This window comes from Squalius cephalus (assembly GCF_949319135.1).
Source record: "Squalius cephalus genome assembly, chromosome: 3".
NCBI classification, from domain to species: domain Eukaryota; kingdom Metazoa; phylum Chordata; class Actinopteri; order Cypriniformes; family Leuciscidae; genus Squalius; species Squalius cephalus.
Window position 1 is genome coordinate 43,070,174 of NC_137124.1, and position 21,828 is coordinate 43,092,001.

Here is a 21,828-nt window from a genome sequence, read left to right on the forward strand (position 1 = left end):
CCGGTAGCAGTCAAGCTAAGATTATCTCGTCAGTTACGTCGGGTACACCCAGTTTTTCATGTATCCTGTATCAAACCTGTCATTCGCGCTCCCACCCGTCCCACCCTTCCTCCTCCACCTCTTGACGAGGTGGGTTCCATTTACAGAGTTCGCAAACTGCTTGATGTTCGTCCTCGGGGGCGTGGCCACCAGTTCTTGGTGGACTGGGAGGGCTACGGTCCTGAGGAGAGGCGGTGGATTCCGGCCCGGGACGTCCTGGACCGCTCGCTCATCGAGGATTTCTACCGGTCTCGCCAGGCCTCTTCCTTGGGAGCGCCTGGAGGCGCTCGTTGAGGGAGGGGTACTGTCAGGATCTGGGTTGCTTCTCTGTTCTCTCTCACTCTCAAACTACCACACACACTCATTCACGCATTCACTGACACACTCATCTCACTCATTCTCTAGCGCACACACACACTTCCATGTTTACACTCTGTCATCACCTGTTGATCATTACAATCAGTGCTCGCGCTGCTTTGCGCTCACACCTGTGTCTTGTCTTGTCTGATTACTTGGTCTACTTCTGGTGTTTGTTCTCTCTGTTCTGTGTCGGATTATTGTGTGAGTAACGCTCTCTCATTTTGTCAGCAAGAGTCTTACCTCTGTCTTGTCTTGTGTAGCAGCATTCGCCTTAGTGTGCCCTGTCTCCTGTTGAGGTGTGCCTCATCTTGAGTTATCTCTGCTCGGGCTGCTTTCTACAAGGAAGTTCCTACTGTGAGAAGGAGTATTTTCTGTTCTACGTTTTCTCTCCTGACAAAGTATCCACTGTGAAGCTGTCTTCCTGGAGAGCGTCTTTTGAGTTCCAGTTTTGAGCGATCTTCTTACTGCTGCTTTTGTTGATCATTAAAGACTTTGAACTGAGATACCTTTGCTTTTGGATCTTTTTGCCTCACCCTGACAGTTACGGCATTTTTATATTCAGTAAAATTCTTCAAAATTAGATTCTAGTAACACATTAGTTCTTGGCATTTCGTATCATCATAGCAAATAAAACGTCTCAGCTGGAAAAACGATGCGCTTCCAAAGTGCTCTCAAACGTCACCAGCTGGCCATTATCAGAAGAGCGCCTGGCATTGTTTTTAGCTGACTAAAACTGCTGTGATGGACACACATTAATTGAATATTTACAGTTAGGCAAATGGTCACTTATGTTTACGAAAGTTTCAAGAATGAGGCCCAATATTCAAGTTTAAATGTAAGGGTAATGGCACACAATACAAGAGCACAAATCCAAAGTAAATGAAAAAGAAATACCTATGATCTGTGCTTGGCTAAGTTCGTTGCTGAGAACAAATCCAAAGTAAACGAGTAAGAAATACATATGATCTGTGTTTGGCTAAGTGCACTGCTGAGATCAAATCAATTCTTTTCACATAACAGAGCAGTGTGTGAACGCCTCTTTGTCCGTTAGACAAACTCTTTAAACTTCTAACTGATACAAAACAAATGCAAAAAAAGAGGTAAGTGCAAACCTTCTTTGGAGTGTATGGTTTTTATTTTCATGCTTGCTGTTGTGTTTGTATTGTGCCATTGTTATGCTGTTTGTCCCCAGGGACTACCTGGTCTACCCACCCTGGCTGCATTACACAGCAATCAAATCCTGACTGTGAAGGTTTGTTGGCTCGGCCAAACGGCCCAGGCAGATTCTATGGATTATACACACACTGAAAAATATCAACAGAGCATTTGTCCCCTGTGCCTATGCAGTGACAGACACAATTGTGTCTGATAAATCCATTCCAACCAATCAAAAAACACTTTCACCCATTATGACCCTCTCTCCAAGTTCCAGGGTTGTCATTATTATGCAGTGTGGTGACAGGAATTATGCATTCACAGCAGAGCAACTGTTTATTTCCCCTAATAAACCAGTGATGCGTGATTAATTATAAAAAAGATTAATATGTCTAGCCACCAAATATTCTGACCACTATGTGCTTGTATTCTATGAATGGAATAACTCAAAAGAGACGTATTAAATGCTAAACTAAAGTAGCGAGATTCGGAGCTGGTATCTTTGGTTCACCACAAATCCACCCTTTCCCGATATTTAAATCTACAGTGACACAATTATTTGTGTCCTCTTAATTACTGGTGCCCCCTTGATATAGCTTGACTTTGTAAACATCTCATTTAGAGTCCACGGACAGAGACAAATAAATCTACATGATGGGTTTCAGTGTTTGCAATTCCTGGAGTCTGCCCTGGCTTCAAAGAAAACTGTGATGACAGTGCTTTCAGTGAGTAGAAGTTGACATGTTCTCTTATGAGAGGTCTCTCGTACTGCGTAATATCTTACGCTAGGGGAAAATCTCTTTTCCGCGAGATATTGAAGCCAAAAAATTATTCTTAATTTTGTAATAATGCAAAACGCGTTGCGGCAGCATGCAGACATAGGCGAGACAGCTCGCGCACCCATTGGCTGCCCTGCAGCAACTGCAGCAGCCTATCGAGAGAGGCCCCTCATGACGTCAGGTCCATCACTCGTCACTCACCGGTGAAAGGAGGAAAGAGAGTGTTTTAGTCCCGCCAAGGCCGGACCAATCTACATTTCTCACACATTTCTCACACATTTCTCACACATTTCTCAGTCCCCTCCTAATTTCAGGCTACTGGAAATATCAATATTGCAGTAAACGAGCCTGCTGTAATACATGCACGCCTGCAAACCTACGCCGTCACAAGACATGATGACGCTCTCTGGATGGATGTTTCCTTCAAAGGGGCTAGCTTTCTTTACGTTACAAGAAAGCTACCCCGCCCCTCGCGTGCGTCACTCACCGGCGGAAGGAGGAAAGAGAGTGTTTTAGTCCCGCCGAGGCCGGACCAACCTCCATTTATCACACATTTCTTAGTCCCCTCCTAAGTTCAGGCGACTGGAAATATCAATATTGCAGTAAACGAGCCTGTTATAATATGTGCACACCTGCAATCAAACGCCGTCACAAGACAAGATGACGCTATCTGGCTATCCGCTACCATTCTCTATGGCGCTCTCGCTCTGCTGCTGGAAAACGACGGTGTTCAAGTCCTGCTGCGGCCAGACTTCCACCAAAACTTCTCGCTCGTTCAGATCCAGAAAATGCGACTGTTCCAGTGTATTTTGCAGAAAACAAGCCGGTACCACAGCCCATTTGCCTGCACACAAACGCCGTTTTTACGTCGGCCCAGATAAATCTCATAAAGAGTGTATATTCTGGTATTCCGGCCACGGCTGATGGCGTTATGAGTGTAGTAAAATGCCCACGCCCAGTGCTCATTCCTACACACAAGCACAGCCCGCCACACTCCAGGGCTCGCACGCATAAAATCGGCTCATGTCGATTGTGCGTTAAATGTAGTGACTGTGCCCACGACCCAGTGCCCACAAACACTGCACACTGCATGTCTCGCAGTTTCTGTAAAACGAAACCAACGCACATACAGTCAGCTCATGCAGATGGTGTTTTCAGTGTAGTAAATGTGCCCGCTGTCCCGCGCCCACATTCACTCAGACATGACAAGCCCCACGGGGTTCGCCCCGCTCCCTCTCCCTCAGCAAGCTGCCATAGGAGAGCCTGCCCGCTGTGATCAGCGCACCCCCCGCCTCGAGCGCAGCAAGCGCGGCATCTCTGTTACAGCATACCGAAGCTCTCCGGTCGCCACCATGTCGTGACCAGAGCCCAGATCTCATTCAACCCCTAGCTATTCATGCAAATGCATGGGCAAAGCTCCCCAGGGTATCAAAATGGGTGCTGAACGTTATAAAAGAGGCTATTCGCTACAGTTCGCTCGACGTCCCCGCCTTTACGTGGCACGAATCGAAACTACGGTGAAAATGGAAGTAGCACATCTACTTCGAGCCGAACTAGCGAAATTGTAGCGAAAACTGAGCAAAGGGGCCATAGAGCCTTTATCTCAAGCTCAGAGCGAAGGGGGTCTGTGCAGCAGATATTTTCTGGTACAGAAAAAAGATCTCTCAGACCCATTCTAGATCTAAGACAGCTGAACAAAGTGCTTCCGAAACGCCGGTTCAAAATGCTCACAACCAGGAAAATCCTCTCGCAAATTCGCCAAGGGGACTGGTTTATGTCAATAGATCTGAAGGACGCGTATTTCCAAATACAAATAGCATCACGTCACAGGCGGTTTTTGAGATTCGCCTTCGAGGGCCAGGCATATCAATACACAGTCCTGCCGTTTGGCCTGTCCCTAGCACCCCGTACATTCACGATGTGCATGGACGCGGCGCTTGCACCCCTGAAACTTCGGGGAATGCGAGTTTTGAATTACTTGGATGATTGGCTGGTTCTAGCTCATCACACTCAGAGCTCATAGAACACAGGACCATATTACTCGAACATCTCGAGAATCTGGGTCTCAAAGTCAATTGGGCAAAGAGTTCACTGTCTCCCAGTCAGAGAATATCTTTTCTGGGCACAGAACTGGACTCGCTGTCTATGACAGCACAGGCACTATAGTCCCACTCAGAAAGTTTCAGAGGATGCTGGGTCTCATGGCCTCAGCATCATCAGTACTCCAGTTGGGTCTGCTTCGCATGCGCCACTGCAGTTCTGGCTAAAAGCGCGAGTACTGCGTCGAGCGTGGACCTCTGGTCTTTTTCGCCTCAAGGTCGATCAGAAATGCGTCTCAGCTCTGAAACCTTGGAAAGCGACCAACTGGTACCGGTCAGGTGTAAACCTGGGGACTTCCTTTAATGTGAAGGTGGTGTCTACGGACACCTCCACCTCAGGATGGGGAGCGCTGCTCGAGGGCAGACCGTTCTTCGACCAGTGGTCAGAACGGGAAAGGCTCCTGCACATAAACTGCCTGGAAATGATGGCAGTCGACAACGCGCTGAGGCACTTTTGTCCACAAATGAAAGGACACCACGTCTTGGTCCGTTCGGACAACATGTCAGTGGTGGCCTACATAAATCGCCAAGGAGGTATCAGGTCCCGAAACCTTTACAGGCTGACAGAGTCTCTTGGTCTGGGCTCAGCACAACCTGCGCTCTCTGAGAGCGCAGCGCACGTGCCAGGTCACCTGAATGTAGGACCAGACAGACAGTCCAGGAACAATGTTCCGTCAGGGAAATGGTCCCTACACCCGCAGACAGTCCAACTGCGGTGGAAGACATTCGCAGAGCGAAGGTAGACCTGTTTGCGTCTCAAGAAAACGCTCACTGTCCGGAGTTCTCTTCCAATAGCAGGGATGTGCTGGCCCACGTCTGGCACCGCTGCCCGCTCTATGCCTTTCCCCCCGTCACGCTCTTGCCTCAGGTATTAGAGCGGATCAGGAAAAGCGGATGCTCAGTGCTACTGGTGGCTCCGTTATGGAAGAACCAGGCTTGGGTTCCAGCTCTGATGCAGCTGACGAGCACTGCCCCATGGCCAATACCAGTGAGGAGGGACCTCCTCTCTCAAGCCAAGGGCTCGATCTGGCATCCTCGCCCAGCGCTATGGTCCCTACATGTGTGGGCCATCAACGGGTACCCGCTAACCTCCCGGTGGGAGTGCTAAACACGATCATACAGGCTAGGGCCCCGTCTACCAGACGGCTCTATTCCTTGAAATGGTCTGTGTTCTCTAGCTGGTGCACAGCTCGTGGCATATCAACCCCAGACTGTGGGGTGACAGAGGTTCTCTCTTTCCTGCAAGAGCTACTGGATAAGGGCAGAACCCCATGCATGCTCAAGGTCTATGTGGCGGCCATAGCAGCGTTTGCTAAACCGACGCTTGGCCAGTCACTTGGAAGGAACGATCTGGTCATCCGCTTCCTTAGAGGAGCTAAGAGGTTAAATCCTCCCAGACCTCCCTCAGTCCCCATGTGGGACCTTTCTACGGTTCTGGAAGCCATGAAAGGTGCCCCATTCGAGCCAATCCAATCGATAGATATCAAACACCTGTCGCTCAAGACGGTGTTCCTTCTGGCTCTCGCTTCGGTAAAGCGTATAGGGGACCTGCAAGCGCTCTCAGTGAGCGCGACGTGTATGGAATTTGGGCCTAATGACTCGAAAGTCATACTCAAACCGAGGCACGGGTACGTTCCTAAATCCCTCAACACACCGTTTAGGGCACAGGTGATTTCCCTGTCGGCCCTGCCGGTCTCTAATGAGGAAAAGGACGCGAGCTTCCTTTGCCCGGTCAGGGCTTTAAGGGCTTATGTGTCTCACTCGTCTGTTTTCAGACAGACGGAGCAGCTCTTTGTCTCGTTCAGCGGACGTTCTAAGGGACTAGCCGCATCGAAACAGAGCCTATCCAGATGGATAGTTGATGCTATAGCGCTGGCTTACACTTCTAAGGGCCTACAGTGCCCATTAGGTGTCAGAGCGCACTCCACGGGAGGCATGGCCTCGTCGTGGGCTTGGTCTAGCGGGAATGCCTTGCAAGATATCTGTACGGCGGCGGGCTGGGCCTCCCCGTCTTCATTTATTAGGTTTTATAACCTAGAAGTTCCCGCCTTGCAGGCTAAGCTGTTTTCGGTCTAATATAAGACCCTTATTATTCATCAGTTCAGGCCGAGTTTTCGCCCTGACTGTGTGGAACACCTGATATAATTGGCTCCTAATAGGACGATACTTATTACGGAAATGATGCTGTTCTAGCCCCTCTTTCCCGGACTCTCTGCGAGTCCCTGGTGATCATGCACTATATGAGCCCCGGGCACCTGCCCTTGGGACTTTGGTGTTGGATTTCAGCACGCACAGCGTTTTGCATTGTGTTCCCCTAGCGTAAGATATTACGCAGTACGAGAGACCTCTCGTAAGAGAACGTACTCGGTTACTAACGTAACCTCGGTTCTCTCTAGAAGAGGGAACGAGTACTGCGTATCTTGCCGTGCATGCATCACGCTCTGGTTCGCTTCGGCGATGAAAAACCAGATTCGATCAGCCTATCAAGCTATATTTATAAGCCTAAGCCACACCCGTTTCGGCGGGACGTGGCGTAGGGGGCGCGAAGCGCCCTCATTGGACCTGACGTCATGAGGGGCCTCTCTCGATAGGCTGCTGCAGTTGCCGCAGGGCAGCCGCAGGGCAGCATGTCTGTATGCTGCCGCAACACGTTTTGCATTATTACAAAATTAAGGATCATTTTTTGGCTTCAATATCTCGCGGAAAAGAGATTTTCCCCTAGCGTAAGATATTACGCAATACGAGAGACCTCTTCTAGAGAGAACCGAGGTTACGTTAGTAACCGAGTACATTTCTTCGGATTGGCTCTGTCAGAGTAGGTGTCCTAACACCCATGAGGTGGTAATTACAGCCTTTGCTGCCAAAGGCAGTTGAGACTTTCATTGCTGGCACCATGGAAAATGTCAATTTTTACTAATGCATGAAGGCACTGGATTGGGTCCTCTGACTCATTTACTTTAATCTAATCAATTTTTGTACCTTTTTTCCTTTCCCCTTCCTCTTTCCGGGACCCTAACTTTGATCTCCGACCTCTTTTGACCTCACACTCCTGCTCAGATGGTCTTCCCTAAGATAAATCATGGCTTTCTTTCTGCTGATCAACAACTCATTAAACGTCGACTCATTAAGGTAGTGCTTGTCCTCATTCTGTTCTCTCTCACACTGCTCCGTCAGACTGGGCTTCTCATCTTTGGCCCATCATTTGCTCTCCATTCTTCTGCTTTTACCTCAGTCCTTAGCTAGACTGGTGACAAACTATTAAAATGAATTACATTAGTGTTTGCTAGTATATAAAAAAAAGAAGTCTAAATGAAGATATTGTGACAAGATCATTAATTATTTAAGAGAATTATTTAATTTCTACTTTAAGTTTAAATCATATTAATAATTATTTTTATGTAATTAAAAACACTAAATCATTTTGTTAAATTGACACTATATACTTTATATATTATATATTCATAAATATATAATACTGCAAAAAAAAAAAGGAGACTCTGAGTTCTGTGTTCCAAGCCATCTTTCTGGTGAGTGACCGCATACAAATTACAACGTATAAGTTGTCTGTCAACAGAGAAAAAATACAGATTAAGGAAACTGAAAGCACAAGTATAAATCACAAATGTTATTGTTCTAATTAATACGGCCTGTTCCCCATTACAACCAGCGCAAGTGCTTAACATGAATGAAAAGTAAGTGTTCATACTCAGTCTAGGCAGGGTTAGAAATAATCTGGAGATAATTAGAAGCAATAATGCTGCAAATTGTGAATTTTCACAGTAGAACTGAACTGTATCATAACTGATTGGATTACTACAGAGAGCAAATATTACATCTGCTGCCATATGCTAAAATTGTTAGATTTAATACTGTGAGATAGGGCTGGGTGGTATGACAGTATATATCGTGACCATGGTATATGTTCCATGGTATAAAGTGTCTGTCGTTAGAGATTTCACTATATTGTTCATTTTGCAGTATGTAAATACACTGCTCAAAAAAATTAAAGGAACACTTTGAAAACACATCAGATCTCAATGGGGAAAAATATCATGCTGGATATCTATACTAATATGGACTGGGTAATGTGTTATGAACGAAAGGATGCCACATCGTTTGATGGAAATGAAAATGATCAACCTACAGAGGATTGAATTCAAAGACACCCCGGAAATCTAAGTGAAAAAATGATGCAGCAGGCTTGTCAATTTTGCTGAAATTTCATTGCAGCAACTCAAAATGGTACTCAGTAGTTTGTATGGCCCCCACGTGCTTGTATGCATGCCTGACAACGTCGGGGCATGCTCCTAATGAGACGACGGATGGTGTCCTGGGGTATTTCCTCCCAGATCTGGACCAGCGCATCACTGAGCTCCTGGACAGTCTGAGGTGCAACCAGGTGATGTCAGATGGACCGAAACACAATGTCCCATAGGTGTTCTATTGGACATAGGTCAGGTGAGCGTGGTGGCCCTTCAATGGTATCATTCCTTCATCCTCCAGGAACTGCCTGCATGCTCTCGCCACATGAGGCCGGGCATTGTTGTGCACCAGGAGGAACCCAGGACCCACTGCACCAGCATAGGGTCTGACAATGGATCCAAGGATTTCATCCCGATACCTAATGGCAGTCAGGGTGCCATTGTCTAGCCTGCAGAGGTCTGTGCGTCCCTCCATGGATATGCCTCCCCAGACCATCACTGACCCACCACCAAACCGGTCATGCTGAACGATGTTACAGGCAGCATAACATTCTCCACGGCTTCTCCAGACCCTTTCCTGTTTGTCACGTGCTCAGGGTGAACCTGCTCTCATTTGTGAAAACCACAGGGCACCAGTGGCGGACCTGCCAATTCTGGTGTTCAATGGGAAATGCCAATCGAGCTCCCTGGTGCTGGGCAGTGAGCACAGGGCCCACTAGAGGACGTCGGGCCCTCAGGCCACCCTCATGAAGCCTGTTTCTGATTGTTTGGTCAGAGACATTCACACCAGTGGCCTGCTGGAGGTCATTTTGTAGGGCTCTGGCAGTGCTCATCATGTTCCTCCTCGCACAAAGGAGCAGATACCGGTCCTGCTGATGGGTTAAGGACCTTCTACGGCCCTGTCCAGCTCTCCTAGAGTAGCTGACTGTCTTCCTGGAATCTCCTCCATGCTCTTGAGACTGTGCTGGGAGACACAGCAAACCTTCTGGCAATGGCACGTATTGATGAGCCATCCTGAAGGAGCTGGACTGCCTGCGCAACCTCTGTAGGGTCCAGGTATCGCCTCATGCTACCAGTAGTGACACTGACCCTAGCCAAATGCAAAACTGGTGAAAAACAGTCCAAAAAGATGAGTAGGGAAAAAATCCTCCACCTGTAAAACCATTCCTGTTTTGGGGGTTGTCTCACTGTTGCCCATCTAGTGCACCTGCTGTTAATTTCATTAACACTAAAGCAGCTGAAACTGATTACCAACCCCCCTCTGTTACTTAACTGACCAGATCAATATCCCAGGAGTTTAACTGACTTGATGCTATTCTCTGATTAAAAAGTGTTCCCTTTATTTTTTTGAGCAGTGTATATCCACGTAGCACCGTACTACTTAAAGTTATATATGAAGAGTTCAGATGCAAAAGCCTCTAAATGCCATCTGAAATTTTCTTATAGAATGATCTTTTTTATCAAGCTTGTATATTTTAAAGTTTATTTAACATGTACTAAGAAACACTACATAAATTTAATAATTAAATGTATAACTAAAACACTGCATAGTCTTCACTGTATGAATCAAATATGAACTGATTCTTATTAAAGACACAAAAGTGATTCAGTCAAGAGCAGTGAGTGATGTTCCGAATTTGTGATTGCATGCGGTCTAAGAGAGGCGGCTTTCTGTGTGCGTGCTTCAGCTGTGTCAGTCAGCGTGAGCACCAACCGCATTGAGTTATTTTTCAAAGGTTATTGCGCTCAACATCAAGCAAGTCCCACTCTATATTTTCTCATTCATGCATGTTTCTTTATCACTCTTAAGTGTATATAACTTAAAGTAGTATCGCTCTTATGCATTTGAAGAGTTCAGATGCAAAAGCCTCTAAATGCCATCTGAAATTTTCTTATAAAATAATCATTTTTATCAAGCTTGTATATACAAGCTTGATAAAAATGATTATTTTATAAGAAAATTCAGTTATATACACTTAAGAGTGATAAAGAAACATGCATGAATGAGAAAATATAGAGTGGGACTTGCTTGATGTTGAGCGCAATAACCTTTGAAAAATAACTCAATGCGGTTGGTGCTCACGCTGACTGACACAGCTGAAGCACGCACACAGAAAGCCACCTCTCTTAGACCGCATGCAATCACAAATTCGGAACATCACTCACTGCTCTTGACTGAATCACTTTTGTGTCTTTAATAAGAATCAGTTCATATTTGATTCATACAGTGAAGACTATGCAGTGTTTTAGTTATACATTTAATTATTAAATTTATGTAGTGTTTCTTAGTACATGTTAAATAAACTTTCTGTAGCTTTTTAAAGTTAAATAAAGTTTAACTAAAGTTTAGATAAAGTTTATTTAACTTGTATTTTTGGTCTATTGTATTTGTCCTACTGTTTGTAATTCCCTTCTTTGTTCTTATTTTTAATAAGAAAAATAAAATAAAAATATCTATATCGAGATATGTATCGGTATCGGTAAATTTCTCAAACCGTGAAATACGATTTTGGTCATATCGTCCACCCCTACTGTGAGATAAGAGAGGTTCTTCAAGATTCTCTTTGTTAGCTTATCAATGACCTTTCAATCTGTTTCTCCCTTTCACCGTTTTCAAACAACGTTAATGTATGTTACATTCATTGACTTTGACTAATAATGTTTGATGTATGTATATTATTACTTACACAGGGTGACCAGGGTCAAGCAGGGCCCCCAGGACCTCCTGGGCCTCCAGGCCCCCCAGGTCCCAGAGGACCCCCAGGGGACACAGGCAAAGATGGTCCTCGGGGAGTTCCAGGGCTCGCGGTAAGTATCTCTAAATTCAAAACCTATCAAAATGTTAGCAGTTGGAGGTTTAGCATGATAATGCAGTGACCCATATGGCTCTGGAAACAATGGCTTCTGTTGAAGGATCATGTTTTCACACTTAGTCTGTTTTTTACCAATAGATATCCATTACTTACGTAACCTTTTTCATTTGTGAATATATGTACATACATTTTGACTGAGAGAGTTAAAAAAAAAAAAAAAAGACAGAGAAAACTATTATCCACCAACATATAACCCCTCCAGGACCTTCACTTGTTTGTTTGGACCAAGGCAAGAGTGTAAAAATATTAGGTGCAGCTCCCTTTTGAGGGAATTTCAGTGCTGCGTCATTGTGTTGATGCTATGGGAAAGTCTTCAGCGTGTGCCAGTGAGTCATGAGGTTGTGGAAATCCCATGTTTTGGGGAAAGTCGAGGGCTATCTCTCTCCCACCGCGGCATCATCTTTAAAAAAGACTGCCTTGCCTTCAAGGCCATGTTGTATCACATGTACTTTGGTTGTCAAGGCTTATGAAGCAGAGGGTCAGGCCTACCAGGCTGGCCTGCTGAAGGATCTGGATTTTTGCTGGATGCCCCTGTCTGACCTATTCGGCGACATGGTCAATACAAATTGATAGGTTTCAGGCAGCCAAAAAGCAACCCGAGGCATTCCAGCAGCCTACAGCCTCAACCTCCTGGGCCGAGCTCTTGGAGGGTGGAACAGAAGGCCAGTGTGGAAGTTTTTGTCCCCCTTGCAAAGGGCCAAGGGTCTAAAAGCAGATCTCAGCACAGTCATTGCTGCCTGGGCGTCTCCACTCGTCTCCACAAGATTACCAAACTGATTCTCCTTTCAGAGAGTTTGACAATTTCTGCTGAACCTCTCTCCTTGAGTTCTGCGAACTATAGAGTTGCTCCCGACTACGGTGAAACAAGATCAGATTCTGTTGTTAACACAGGAGTTACGTACTCTTTTGGACAAAGGGACCATAAAACATATTCCCCTCCCAATGAGAGTCTCAGGTTTTTACAGCCTTTATTTTCTGGTTCTTAAGAAGGATGGAGGGTTGCGTCCCATCCTCAATCTAAGTCTTTTGAACCATATTCTGCAGACTTACAAGTTCAAGATGTTAAAGTTGAATCTTATTTTGCCTCAAATTCAATCTGAGGATTGGCTTGAAGGACACCTACTTTCATATAGAGATATACCTGTGCACATTAAGTTTAGGGGCAAAGTTTAGCAATATCAGGTTCCTTTTTCAGCCTGGCCTTGTCTCCTCGCAACTTCACCAAGTGCATGGATTCAGCTCTGGCTTCATTGTGACTCCTGGGCATATGTGTACTAAATTACATAAACGACTGGCTAATATTGGCTCGAAAGAGTTGGTGGTCCGGCATTGTGACGTCATCTTCACTCATCTAAGGTGCTTAGGTTTAAGATTAAACCAGAAGAAAAATTTTTTTTCTCCAAATTAGACGACTGCTTTTCTCAGCGTAGTTTGGGACTTGACTACGATGCAGGCACAGATGTCTCCCGTTTGAGTAGAGTCTATTCTCGCCATGGTGGGCTGGGCAGCTTAAAACTAGGTCAGGAGATTTCTGTCCATCAATGCCAGACACTGTTGGGTCTGATGTCCGCTGCCACCAACATAATACAGTTGGGCATGCTGCACATGAGGCCCTTCCAGTGGTGGCTCAAGAACAAGTGGTTCCACCCTCTATTACATGCACATTACATGGAAGGGGGGATCGCCTCAATCACCACCAATGTGCAGCATCAAACTGGATGATGCGACGGCAGCCATAGTGCACCAGAACACCCACCACACACCAGTTTATTGGTGGAGAGGAGACAAAGTGTTCATGCTTCATGCCAGTCAGTATATTTGGGGATGATTAGGAGGCCATGATGGTGGACAGAGGCCAATGGGCAAATTATATTTAATTTGATATTTGATATTTGATATATTTACATTTACATTAATTCATCTTGCAGACACTTTTATCCAAAGCAACTTACAAATTAGGAATACAGCAAGCAATTCATTGTGAAGAGGCAAATAAACACAAGTCATTGCTTAGTGTAGCATAAGATAGAATAGAGAGGGATTAAAGGAAAGTGAAAGGATAGATTTTTTTTATGATGAAGTTTTCAGCTCGTGAGCTTAGAATTATAAGGTTCTATCTCCACTTTTGGTCGAAATTGAGTTTTTGACATAATCTGATCCATTAGGTGTTTATTAATGCCTGTGTGGTGTTATTTTTGTAAAAAAATATTTTGTTAGCAGTTATTAATAAAATAAAAAGGTTCCATCTCAGTTGTGCCAGCTGGGATGTAAAAACTTTGATGCTCAATATCTCGGAACTACCCTAAACGGAGATAGAACCTTATAATTCTAAGCTCACGAGCTGTCTTTTAAATATTGTCAGGCATTCTGCATTCCGGATGAAGGCGGGGAGGTCATTACACTAGCAAGGAACAGTGAACGAAAATGTTCTGGAGAGTGATTTTGTGCCTCTCTGTGATGGTACCTGGTGTGATGTGTGATGGATCCCTAGTGTGATGTGTGCCAGCCAGAAGAGCATTGCAGTATTGCTGGGGTTAAACCCCTACTCTTTTTTCGAAGGACATCCTGGGATTTTATATGAGAGTCAGGACCTTCTGTCCATTCTTAATGCTTTTGCTTAATGATACCATTCTTAATGATACAATCCCCTCTACTCAGATACTTTATGCTCTTAAGGGGGTTATTCAGACAATGGCACACACTGAAGATGCTCCCATAGTATCAATGCAATGATGCAGCATCTCGTTCCCATCTCTGGGGAGACGTTTGTCTTATTCAGTTAAGTCAAGATAATTTTTTTTTTTTTTTTTTCAAACTTTCTGTTAATAAGAAAGAAACTAATACATTTTAATGTTTCCTATTAACAGTTAGGACTAAATATATGTTGTGTCCCTCACAGGGAGACCCTGGAAATCCAGGGGAGATCGGACAAATGGTAAGTGTCTTATGTATTTACAGCTGCTAACATCATAGCCTCTTCAATACAGTTAAAGGCAATGCTAGATTTAGTATATCTAATATCTAATGATGGCAATGTCCCTCCTCCTTAATCTGCAAAATGTGTTTAATCTGAAAAAAATTAGACCATCATACTTTTGACAAAAACTGAAGCAGCCTGAATCAATTAATACAAATTTAGCAGTTAATCAAAACATTTTCATATTTACAAAATACAATTATGTTGGTCAGTGAAAACATTAGAAAACTTTTCTTTGTACTTTTGTCAGTTAAAAAAAGGTCAAAGAGAATTAACAAATCAAAGATTGATGATTTTATTGCATTTTACAAAATGTCCCAACTTTTCTGGAAATGGGGTTGTAGTTATCGTTATAGTTATCTCCTTATAGTTATCATTCTTGGTGTGAACAGGCCTTAATGGTCAAAGAGATGGCACATCTTGAGTCTTACGAGGAAAATCACGAGCTAACGCAAAATGTTGTTTGATTCCCAGGACAGAGATCCAAAACAGACTTTCTTCTTTTAAGACCTCTAAATGTGACCTCTGGAACGCAGGACTAAAATCCTCTTTAAAACCACAGAGACTGCCTTTACATATCAAAATGCATCAGATCATTCCAAAATTATGCTAGATGGGCTTATAATCAAGCATCATTTCATTACATAATTCTACATTAGATCTGTAACCCACACATTTGACTATAATGTTGTAATCACTCATTGTTTATATCCTTTTTGATAACAATTTAATAGTTCATGGGATTTATAGAGTGCTTGGTATCTGTGTCAATGATTTCTTATTTCTAGAATTATGGTATGGATCAAATCCATGTAAAATGTATTGTACTCTCATTATAAAATTCATGTCGAAATCATACTCTGCTAAAGTGGGAAAGTCAAGAGTCCATGTGACTAATCAGATAACATGAATTTTATGGTGAGAAGAAGAGAAAAACAATGTCTAATTAATCAGAACTCCTCCAAAGGGATGGACAAACATCTGAGTTTAAAAATTCAGGACACGAACAAAGCATTAGACGAGAACACAAGATGACGAGATGAGGTCAGATCAGATTTGGGAGACCTGTTAAATGGGTTAAGACTGAACAGCATCAAATAGACATTACAAAAAGTAGCTTTTTTAAGAAATAGTATATTTGATTCAACATAGAATTTTTTATTGCACATAACCTTTTAGGCTACCACCATTAGGGTGAGTAAATGATGATTTTCATCCCGGCTTTCGAGTCCTCTTGGGTTAATCCATTCCACTAGCCCACTTATATACATTTACATTTAGTCATTTAGCAGACGCTTTTGTCCAAAGCGACTTACAAATTAGGACTAAATTAAGCGAGTCATCGTGAAGAGGCAAAAACAACGCAAGAAGTGCTCAAAATATGAAGTTCAGGCATTGTTCAGAGTAGCATAAGCCCGATAAGCGAGGATTAACCCTCTGGGGTCTGAGCTGTTTTCTGGGTCCTGGAGGTGTTCTGACATGCTCTGACATTTGTGCTTATTTCTGTTACTTGTGACATTTTCATGGCTAAAGTCTGATTACACTGTATTCAGCACAAACTCTGCTACAATAATATATCAGCAGCATGTATGTAAAAGTTTGTAGTTTTGAGATAATGACATTTATGCGTGGTTTGTGAAAATACAAAAAAAAATTGTCACTGAAATAAGGTCATGAAACCCCTACTGATTATTTCTTCACAAGACTTTTGAAAATTGTATCACGTAGCCTAGAATATTTGCTCCAAAACTATGTGAAAATCATCCTGACTGCTCATTCAGAGAAGACAATATATTGATTTAAAATTTCTAAGACGTGTTTTGTGTGAGAAAGCTTTATGCGAAGGGGGCGTGATCACCTCATTAATATGTAAGCTTTTCACACCTGAGAAAGACAAATACACTCCCTAATGGCCCTATTTTAGGAGCTATCAGGCCCTATCATTCTGAGCAACCTTGCACAAAGAATGAGGAGATTTAAAAAAGAATGGCTTTTTGATTGTTTGGATTTATTTACAACACAACATAATCCAAATATACACAACAAATGACAAAAAAAACACTTATTGAAAACAATGATCCAAAGACAGAGACCTTTGTGCCATTCCTAAAAACATTGTACATACCTTTCATTTCGAAGGTGTTTGATTTTCACTTTACCATGTTCATGTACAGAGACTCATGTGAATGTTGAAGTCAGCAGGACTCAGTGGCATCTGGGCCCTGAAAGAAAAAAAAAGTGAACATACTGATATCCAGAGAAACTATAGGGAATATAGTTCTAAAATTTATTGGGAATAAATTTTAGATTTTTCTGGTTAAAATTGCTTTTTAAAATTCACAGAATACACACACACACATAATGTTTCCAACAATATATAATATAATGAACACCAGGTTTGTTGTGCCTTGTAAGCATAGGCTATGCACAGTGCTGCATAAAATAATAATAACAATAACCTATAGCAGCATATAAATCTTCCAAAAGATTTCAGTAACAACTACGCTAGAGAAAAATATATTAATTATCATATGTTACTTCAAATGTTTCCATTCGTTATGATGATATGAAATGAGATAATAGTAAAAACATGAAGCCTTTGTTTGGTGCGTTTTGCTTTTCAAACGCGATCGCGCTCCAAATATGATACATTCAAAACCAGAGCTCGCTCCAAAATATGAAACATTATGGTTACCATATTATACATATCTACATTTGAGCAGATATCCACAAACACAGTAACAGTAAACACGGGTCCAAATATTATAATATTCACCATATATCTAGCAACAGTTCAACTGCAATGTGAAGTTTATGCAACAATAACATGAACTAATAATTAAGAATTTCTTACCTAACATCTTTCTTGTCTTCAAATCGCGTTCTTCTTCTTCTGAGGTAAATCCAATGTAAGCTCACGACACGTCTTTCAAACTCGACGAAAAGCAGAGACTGATGAAGTTTGGTGCTGCTTTGTTTTTGAGGTAATGAGCACGTGCGCGTTCCATGTGGAGATTTGCATGTGAATCTCTTTTGCGCGCGTGGGTGTGGTCAAATTAAAAATAATTAGCAAGCGCGTGAGAAGCTGGACATCTTGTTGGTTTTATACAAATTACTTAAACAGAGAATATTTGTTTTCAGTTTGAATCCGATCATTTAAAAGTACACACTTAAATGTTTATAAAGGTATATGACTCATAAATGTGTGACAAGTATTCGCTGAGTTTTGTTTCAGTTTATAGACGTGCTCAAGAAAAAAAAGTTCACCGCGACGGGGAGGCAGAAAGCACACCCTGTTTATTTTCTTTATTTTACAAAAGCACAATGTTTTGATTCGATTGTAAGTGGACACATACAAAAGTAGAAATATCACAGATTCTTTTTTCATATTTCTTTTTTCTGTATGACCATAAATGACGGTGAAATTTAAGTTTATTTTGCTACAATGTGAAGAAAATCCAGCAAAACGCGCCGGCGCGTTTGTCGACCCCAGAGGGTTAAAGAAAAGGAAATTTTTTTTTTTTTTTTAATGAGGTTAAGTGCGCACGGAAGAGATGTGTTTTCAGCTGTCTTTTGAATGTTGTCAGGGATTCTGCATTCCGGATGAGGGTGGGGAGAGCATTCCACCAGCATGGAACCGTGAATGAGAATGTTCTGGAAAATTATTTTGTGGCTCTCTGTGATGTAACCACGAGACGTCACTCGTTGACTGATCGTAGGCTTCTGGTAGGGATGTAGACTCATACGAGTGAGTGAAAGTAGGAGGGAGTTGAGCCTGTGATAGATCTGTAAGCAAGCATCAATGCCTTGAACTTGATGCGAGCAGCGAGTGGTAGCCAGTGCAGAGAGATGAACAGAGGAGTGACGTGGGCCCTTTTTGGCTCATTGAAGACAAGACGAGCTGCAGCATTCTGAATCATTTGTAAAGGTTTAGTTACACATGATGGAAGTCCAGCCAGAAGAGCATTGCAATAGTCAAGCCTAGAAATGACCAAGGCCTGGACGGAAAGTTGTGTTGCATGCTCAGTTAGGAAAGGCCTGATCTTCCTGATGTTGTGCAGTGCAAACCTGCATGATCGAGCTGTCTTTGAAATGTGATCTGTGAAGGTCAGCTGGTCATCCAATATTGCTCCAAGATTTCTGACCGACCTTGATGGGGTGATTGATGATGAATCTAGCTGGATAATGAAGTCGTGTTGTAGAGATGGATTGGCAGGGAGGACGAGAAGCTCAGTCTTTGCCAGGTTGAGCTGCATGTGATGTTCCTTCATCCATGCCGACATGTCCACCAGACAGCTTGAGATCCATGGAGCTACTGTGGTGGGATCATCTGGTTGAAATGAGAGGAAGAGCTGTGTGTCATCAGCATAGCAGTGGTAAGAGAAACCATGTGCCTGTATGTGTCCAAGTGATGTGGTGTAGATGGAGAAGAGGAGGTGTCAAAGAACTGAACCCTGAGGAACCCCTGTGGTCAGTTGATGTGCTTTGGATACCTCGCCTCTCCATGCAACCCTGAAGGACCTACATGTGAGATAGGATTCAAACCAGTGGAGGGAAGTTCCTGTGATGCCCAGTGATGAGAGGGTGGACAGAAGGATCTGATGATTCACAGTGTCGAAGGCAGCAGACAGATCCAGGAGAATGAGAACTGAAGATTTGGAAGCAGCTTGACCGACCGTAATGCAGTCTCAGTTGAATGCCCTTTCTTGAAGCCGGATTGGTTGACATCCAGCTGGTTGTTCAAAGACAAGAAGGATGTTACTTGGTTGAAAACAGCTCGTTCAAGTGTTTTCGCAATGAATGGTAGGAGAGAGATGGATCTGTAATTCTCTACAAATTATGTGTTTAGTGTTGTTTTTTAAGCATTGAAGTTACCCGAGCCTGCTTGAATGCAGTAGAGAAAGTGCCAGTATGGAGGGATGAGTTGATGATATGTATGAGTGCTGGTAGAAGTGTGGGAGAGATGGCTTGTAGAAGGTGTGAGGGGATGGGGTCTTGAGGACAGGTGGTAGGATGACTAGAGAGGATAAGTTTAGATACTTCTTCCTCGGTTAGCGGAGATAAGGAGGAGAGAGGGTTATTGGCTGTGGCAGGGCTTGGTCTGGGTTCTTGTGTGTGTGACGCTGAGAACTGACTGCTGATAGTTGTTGTTTTGTTGGTGAAGAAGTTAGCAAAATTACCAGCAGTTAACCTGTTAACCTGCAACCCCACTTTTGAAAAATCCCCAGAAATGACATACCCAAACTGAAACAGATACAGTTCATGATCCCTTTGCACTAAAAGCACAAGTATGATCTCATTTGAAAGCTGACACCTGGCAGTTTATTGTAAATGTAGAATTAATTATTGTCATAATGAAAAAAATAGTTATAAATAGCTTCAAAGTTTTGTAAAGTTATTAGAAATTTATTTTTATGAAACATTTTCATGAAAATATAATTGAAGTTGGCACTGTATCTAGAAATGCACTGCAGCTAAAGCCATATGTCTGACCATGTTATATTTAAAATCTGAAGATGATAAGTCTAAAACTCTGTATTTAGTTAAATGTTTTTCAAGATCATGTCATATGACTTTATTTTGATTAGACTGTAAAATGCTACTGATGTTTAGTCATCATCTATTCAGTCTTTTGTCTCTATTGTTTTGTGGTGCAAACGACCCCATTCAGTCTCAGTCTCCCCATGCACACATTCACACCTCTCCAGCCTGGTTATGGCTCTAAATATGCATTTCTTTTGTCTGCATTTGTTACGAACTGCTCCGAGACGAGGGTTGAGATCTAAACGCAGCTTTATTGTATGGGGAAATCCAGAGGCGTAATCCAAAGTACAGGCAAGGGTCATACACAGGCAGGCAGTCAAAACAATGAAACAAACAAACAAACAAACAAACAAAACAGGCAGGGACCAGAGGCAAGAGAGTAATCCAGGGACCAGAGGCAAGAGAGTAATCCAGGAAACAGGGCAAGGTATCCAAAACCAAGAGACAAGAAAAACAGGAGAATGCTCAGAAATGCAGTGTAACACTTAAACAAGACTTCGCGGTGAGTGAATGAATGAACATGGTATAAATAGACTGAGACTAACAGGATGATGAGACACAGGTGAATGCAATCAGTGAATGAGGTACAGGTGAATGTGATCAGTGATAAGAGATGATGAGTCCGGGCAGTGAGTTATGGGAAATGTAGTTTGTGAGTGATAATAGTCTTATGTGGAGTGCCCTCTGGTGGCTCTCAAGGGCACTCCAGCTGGTGACTGTTACAGCATTATAGTTACTAACGACTGGCTATTCACAGGCTATTCATAGGGTTTCAATCCCTAATTTCTTTTATCAAAATTCTCACTTCACATTTGAAATTGTATCAAATGCCCTTCTGGAATAAAGAAACATTTCAGTAAGCATTCCTATTTAGAAAAAAAATCATAAAAGAATAACTGCTAGGTGGCAGGTGCACCTGGGGCTAGCTAGCATGTTAGTTTAGCACACCATCAATACACGACAATTTATGAGATTAAAACCATGTTTGTGCTCCAAACTTACTTTATAACGCAAGTCGAGTGTTTTAAATAAACTTCTGTGATCTTATTTGGCTTCAGATAAAAAAATCAGACAGAAAATATATTATTTTATAGTATTCTGCACAATGATAAAGTCTATATAGATTAGCATTACATTGTTACAAACATCCAGTTGAAAGTCCAGGGGAGGAGGAGGTTGGTGACAATAATAAAACCATTTCGGGTTGAAGGAACAAAGGAGACCAATTTATCAGTAAGTATGGCGTTTATTTACAACATTAATTAACCAAAAGGTACAACAGATACAAAAAGGTAAATCTCAAAAAAAAAAAAAAAACTACAACACAACTACAAAAGGGAAACAAACACATTAGTATTTACCACCCTCTCTCCACTGAGAGAGTAAACCCCAGCACGAGGGTCAGACTTGATACACACTACTGCAGGAACTCCACGAAGCCATTGCAGCATCACCCAGCTCTGGTAAGCTGTAAGTATATAGACGTCTGCTCTCCACACGCTTCAACATCAGTCTGCCTGTTCTCTTCCCTTTTTACCAGCTCCCTGCTCTCCTGCTGATTGCCAACAGGTGTGCACACTAATTGATTGCCAACTGGAGACAGGTGTGCACACAGGACCTGCAGAGGACAGACAAGCAGCAGTACACCTGGCATACACACACACACACACACACAGCCTAAGGGCCGTAACACTCCCCCCCATAAAATCAAACTAGAGACGAGACAAAACAAAACAAAAACACTACCACCTAAACTCACCCCCCCCCCCCCACACACACACACACACCCCCCCCCACACC

At 42.9% G+C, this 21,828-nt stretch overlaps 1 protein-coding gene across 2 annotated transcripts in view; it reads left to right on the forward strand.

Moving 5' to 3' along the window:
• col25a1 (collagen type XXV alpha 1 chain) overlaps positions 1–21,828 on the forward strand; it is a 1,104,568-nt gene that overhangs the window by 729,061 nt on the left and 353,679 nt on the right. The window contains exons 7-10 of one of the 2 annotated variants that reach the window (XM_079866340.1): positions 1,592–1,651; positions 7,490–7,561; positions 11,326–11,442; positions 14,407–14,442. In XM_079866340.1, coding sequence (XP_079722466.1) covers positions 1,592–1,651; positions 7,490–7,561; positions 11,326–11,442; positions 14,407–14,442 — 285 coding nt within the window. The remainder of the gene's footprint in view (positions 1–1,591; positions 1,652–7,489; positions 7,562–11,325; positions 11,443–14,406; positions 14,443–21,828) is intronic. The other variant, XM_079866339.1, reaches the window with a different exon arrangement.